The sequence below is a fragment of the Populus euphratica genome, unplaced genomic scaffold (assembly GCF_000495115.2).
Source record: "Populus euphratica unplaced genomic scaffold, PopEup_1.0 scaffold1606.1, whole genome shotgun sequence".
Taxonomy (NCBI): Eukaryota; Viridiplantae; Streptophyta; class Magnoliopsida; order Malpighiales; family Salicaceae; genus Populus; species Populus euphratica.
The window spans coordinates 1-4,837 of record NW_011501448.1 but is presented as its reverse complement, the minus strand read 5'-3'; the positions used below and the strand labels follow the sequence as shown (position 1 = coordinate 4,837).

Sequence of the window (4,837 nt, the reverse complement as noted above, 5' to 3'; positions counted from 1 at the left end):
TTATATATAGATGTTACAATTATAGTCATAAACATTATAATAATAGCAACCGTAACTTTTAGAATAATCACAATAAAATTTAAGTTTAAAGTTGACATAGTAAAGTTTGAAAATCAAGTATTTTGATTTATAAGTAGCCTAGAATTGATATCCTATAGATGCAAGTCCATACTTCTATCGATAGGCCTCTAAACTGCTTATAGTCATGGGTTTATTGTAATGTACATAATTATTAAATATGCTTGAGATGACATATTAACATGGAAAACTTAGAATCTGGCCCAATTTTTTTAATTAAACTAGTTTATCATCATCAGGTTTTTAGTAATTCAATTAATCAATTTAACTAAATTTAAATTCAACCAGGACTATATATATATATATATATATATGCGCAAATCCGAACTTTTTTTTTTTTTACATTTGATATCCTAGATCACGTTTGACAACTATAGTTGACATAACTCATGTGACCGTTTAGGATCAAAGAATTTACATAAATCTAATGCTTGACTGCTCTAGCTTTTTGCTGCGATTTTAAGAACTCCATGGACCCATTATCTTGTAAAAACGGGCTAAGGTGAAAATACCATAGGAACAGATGGGCTTTGCCTTTCACCATTTTTTTCTCTTCAGAAAGGGTTATAAGTTTTTGTATTTCCAGCATAGCTGTAAAGCTTCCTGTGCCTTTTTAAAAAAAATTGTTTTTCGTGTATTTGTAAGTACAGGGGGTGCTGATCCTGAACTTGTTTAAGCACAAGCAAGCAGATCCACATCGAGTCTTTAATGAGAAATTATTTAAAGATTAGATGTGTTTATCTAACCATTTTCTACATACAATGTTTTAATTTAATCTTAAAACTAAAATTTTGATGATGGATTATTTTAAAATGAGCCATATCTTGTGGAACTCTCCTTGTGAGTAGAAAGCCAGAAAATGCAAGAAAAAAAAATATAAAATGTGCATAAAACAATCTATGTTGATATATAATCTAACAAATTAATAAATCAATCCTTCCTCATGGAGATATAAAGATGTCAAACAAGCTGAAATGAAAAGAAAAATCGATGTGTGAGAAAACAAGAGAAACAGACTCACAAAAGCAGCAGCAAAAGTACCATGGCAACCACCACATCACAGCCTTTACCCTGAAGTGTCAAGATCTATAGCTAAAATCACACTTTTGACATTACTTCCAAGACCTCAAGGAGTCTTTTCAGGTTTTTTCTCCCCTACTGTTTCAGTAGTTTTAGTCTCAGTCCCCACGGTTTTTTTCTCCCCTAATGTTTCAGTAGTTTTTGGCTCTGCTGCTGCTGCCGGTGGTGTGACTTCACTTGTTACTTTTTCTGTCTCTACCTTTACAGGAGCATTTACATCTTTTGGTTCAATTACCACTACAGGTTCTTCCTTCGCTGTTGATGATTCTTCTTTAGGCACTTCTGGCTCAGTAGGTTTTTCAGTTTCTGAAGTTTCTGGTTTGACTTCACTTGTTACTTTTTCTGTCTCTACCTTTACAGGAGCATTTACATCTTTTGGTTCAATTACCACTACAGGTTCTTCCTTCACTGTTGAAGATTCTTCTTTTGGCACTTCTGGCTCAGTAGGTTTTTTAGTTTCTGAAGTTTCTGGTTTCTCTTGTTCTGCTGGTGCCTTGTCACTTTCTTTTGGCTCCTTCCCTTTTTCATTCTGCATAGCATGCAATTTTAACCATAAGATATCGCAGAATATTCAAAATCTAACTAATATGTTCATTTTACCAATGGCATTGTAGCTTATGGCAGCCCTGCAAAGCAAGAGAAGTGAGGGCTCAGGCTTGAGCCCCCTGTCCCCCTCTTAGGGCGCAGTACTAGTTATATACAAGCAATGGAGACTCTATAGGTTCCAACGGGACACCATAAATAATTCTCTACTTCTGGGGCTGGTTGTGTCAGAATGATAGTTGTTAACCTTAGAAACAGTTAGGGTTTTCAAGTCAAACTATTTTCTATTTAAGCAGCAATGTTTCATTCTTTAAGAAAACAAAAGTGTTGATTCGGTCAAGACTGGCCATGCCAACATAATCATTAAAAATATAGCAATGTTTCGGATCAATATCTTCTCCTATTCAACTAGAAAGTTGGCTTGAATTAGGTTTTGGATCCTGAATTTTCTCATATTAACCCTCCAGTCAGGCTAGTTTCAGCAGCTATGGCATAACCTGCCATTAACACCAGTCCTTAATTTATCGACCATTGGGCCGAAGAATAACCTATCCAGTTGGCTGTTGTGTGAACAAGGCGATGCAAATGTAATTGTGTGTATGGACTTGCATTGCATAAAAATAAAGTGCAGGGAACATAGCTAAGAGGCTGAAAGATACGTTCCAAAATCAACGAAGAACACCCCACAATCTGACACAATTTAATCGAATTGGTAGGAAACAAAGGATCAGAATAATCCAAGCCCCAACAACCAGTACAGCAAGATACAAGTCTTCTATGGATGTCAAGTACTTACAGCCATAAACCATCAATTTTGCCACGCTTTATGGCGCCCACCATCGACTAGAGCCATACATATCCAGCCATGTTGCTCTATAGTTGCTTTCTATTTCTATCAAGATTTAACATTCCTACCTAGATCCCTCATCATCATAAGAGTTTTTAGATATATTTTTCTATCCCTCAATATTTTTATATCACCTTTCTCACATCAAAACTAAGTTATCTAACAACGCAAATCAAACTCCGTTTTTTAATATATATTCGGTACTGTTAATGCATGTAATTTTTATAAATATTTTTCATTTTAAAATATATTAAAATATTGTTTTTGAATTTTTTTTTGTTATACATATCAAAATCATCAAAAATAATACTAAAACAAATATAAATTTAATATTTTTTAAAGGAAAACATGTTTTTGAAAAGTATCAAAAAATAAAAATTACTACAGTCCCAACCAAGTTGTTATTTCTTTCTTTATCTAATAAGATCGCATTAAAATAATAATATACTAATACCTTCTCACTATTAATATATAAAACTAATGTGGGCAGCAATTAAAAAAAATTATCTCATTAAAGGGTATGAAAATGAAATCACAGAAAATATTGAGGAAAATCATGGAAGAACCAAACAAAAAATGGGTCCTTGATAAGAGTTAATTTGTTTGTATGTTATCGAATGAATATGCAAAATAACAAAGTTAAAGATACCTTACCCCAACTTTCCTGTTCATAGAAACTAAAGCTTTTAACTTTATTAATTGCTTATAATATCCCAACAAATAAAATAAACCTAATTAATACAAATAGCTGCATAGTTTTTCATAGAGAAAGTGGGCTTAAGGGAAAAGTTTTACTTGACCTTTAAACTTCATTGCTAAAGAATGTCTTAAAATAAAATAAAATCAAAATCTTTCATTTATGTTTGCACAAAAAATAAAAATAAAAATAAAAATAATTGTATGGAAAATCTTGGTATAAGAAATAAAATAAATACCTCCTTGAACAAATTACTTAGAGATCGTCTCTTGCTGTCATCAACAATCTCAGTCTCCTCCACCTTATCACCGCCGGCATCACCAATATCTTTCTCAAAAACGACTTTCTTTTCCTCTTCATCCTCAGCGACAACCTTATCTTCAACCTGAACATCACCACCTGTTGCCACCATAACTTCCTCCTTGGCAGGCTCAGGAGTCTCACCCTCCTTCAACACCTCAGGCTTGGTGGCACAGGCTCCCATATTATCCTTCCTTCTCTGCCTTTAACAAGCAACTAGTATCCTTTCTTTTGGTGCACGTTTAAGAAAGTTAAAAGAAAGATTCAAGAATTGTAGACAGATAAAGAGAGGAAAGAAAATATGGGAAACTTAAATATAAATAAAAGAAGATGAAGGGGAAACGTGGGATGCTATTTTTTTGGCTCCGGCATCCACTCTGTGATGGAGGGAAGCGTACGTGTATATATATAGACAGAGAAGAAAGAGGAAGAAAAGAAAAGAGAGACGGAGAGACAAGAAAAACTGGTTTGAAAATCAAGGGTTTTCAATGTTTTTTTGGAAGCTTGGTTTTTGTGAAATATTTTTTAAGAATTTCCCTAATTTGGAATTATGGTAGAACAGGTGTCCCCGGCTGGGGGAGGGGGAGGGGGAGTGTTTATGAGAAGAGTGAGGGAAGGGATTAAGAGGAAGGGAGAGAAGGAAGGAAAATGGATGGTTTTTTTTTTTTTTAAGCGGGGAATTTGAGGGGTTCATAATTCATTTATTGCATTTAATTTAAATTTTATTATTCATTTATTTATTTGGTGTTTGGTGTGAGTGCTGTACTTTTGTGTGATGTTATGTGGATGTTTCTCATTGATTTAATTTTCTAGTAATTTATAGAAAGAAAATGGGACAATTGAGTTGGCTATGGTATTAATGTAGGTCCCAATTACAGGTTGGCTCGATGACTCTTGATTTCAAATAATAAAACCTCCATTTAAATTAGGGTTTCTTTTTGGGTTTTTGATAGGTTAAGTATATGATTTATTAGAGATAAAAAAAAAAGGGTTTTTTAAAATAATTTAATTATGCGTGTGTGTTAATTGTTCTTGAGATAGACTTAATGGTTTTAAAAAAAATTAAAGATGCAAAAAGAAAGAATGTAAAGATAAAATTTGATTGTGGATTTATTTGGAAGGTAATTACAGCAAGACAAAAGGTCAAAATTAGTTGAATTTTATTTTGATATAAATTGATAAATCTTTTTTTTTTTGGTGTATAGGTTTTGAAGGGAAAAAAAAAAAACTTTTGCTAGTTATGATCCCATCAGCACAGCTTTTTAATAATTTTGATGCTTCAAATTCAGGAC

The 4,837-nt window shown here is 33.0% G+C and overlaps 1 protein-coding gene across 3 annotated transcripts; it reads right to left on the bottom strand.

Annotated features, from left to right (window-relative positions):
• Nucleotides 1–960: 960 nt before the first annotated feature.
• On the bottom strand, nt 961–4,174 carry LOC105117906 (probable serine/threonine-protein kinase kinX). Of its 3 annotated transcripts, none has more exons than XM_011015712.1 (3): nt 3,484–4,174; nt 1,511–1,687; nt 961–1,357 (listed from the first exon to the last, which is right to left on the bottom strand). In XM_011015712.1, exons 1-3 carry the CDS (start codon nt 3,727–3,729, stop codon nt 1,205–1,207), a joined length of 576 nt encoding a protein of 191 aa, XP_011014014.1. In that variant the 5' UTR covers nt 3,730–4,174; the 3' UTR covers nt 961–1,204. The 3 variants fall into 3 exon arrangements, with proteins under 3 accessions (XP_011014014.1, XP_011014013.1, XP_011014012.1); XM_011015711.1 differs by having other exon boundaries at nt 961–1,236; nt 1,285–1,687; nt 3,484–4,172; XM_011015710.1 differs by having other exon boundaries at nt 961–1,687; nt 3,484–4,172.
• Between the last annotated feature and the right edge of the window lie 663 nt (nt 4,175–4,837).

What these genes read in the sequence shown, in the direction of transcription:
- LOC105117906 (XM_011015710.1), bottom strand. Translation starts at nt 3,729, where the DNA reads ATGGGAGCCTGTGCCACCAAGCCTGAGGTGTTGAAGGAGGGTGAGACT. An exon ending in TAAGTAATTTGTTCAAGGAG is followed by an intron (nt 1,688 to 3,483) that starts GTATTTATTTTA and finishes CATGCTATGCAG; the next exon opens with AATGAAAAAGGGAAGGAGCC.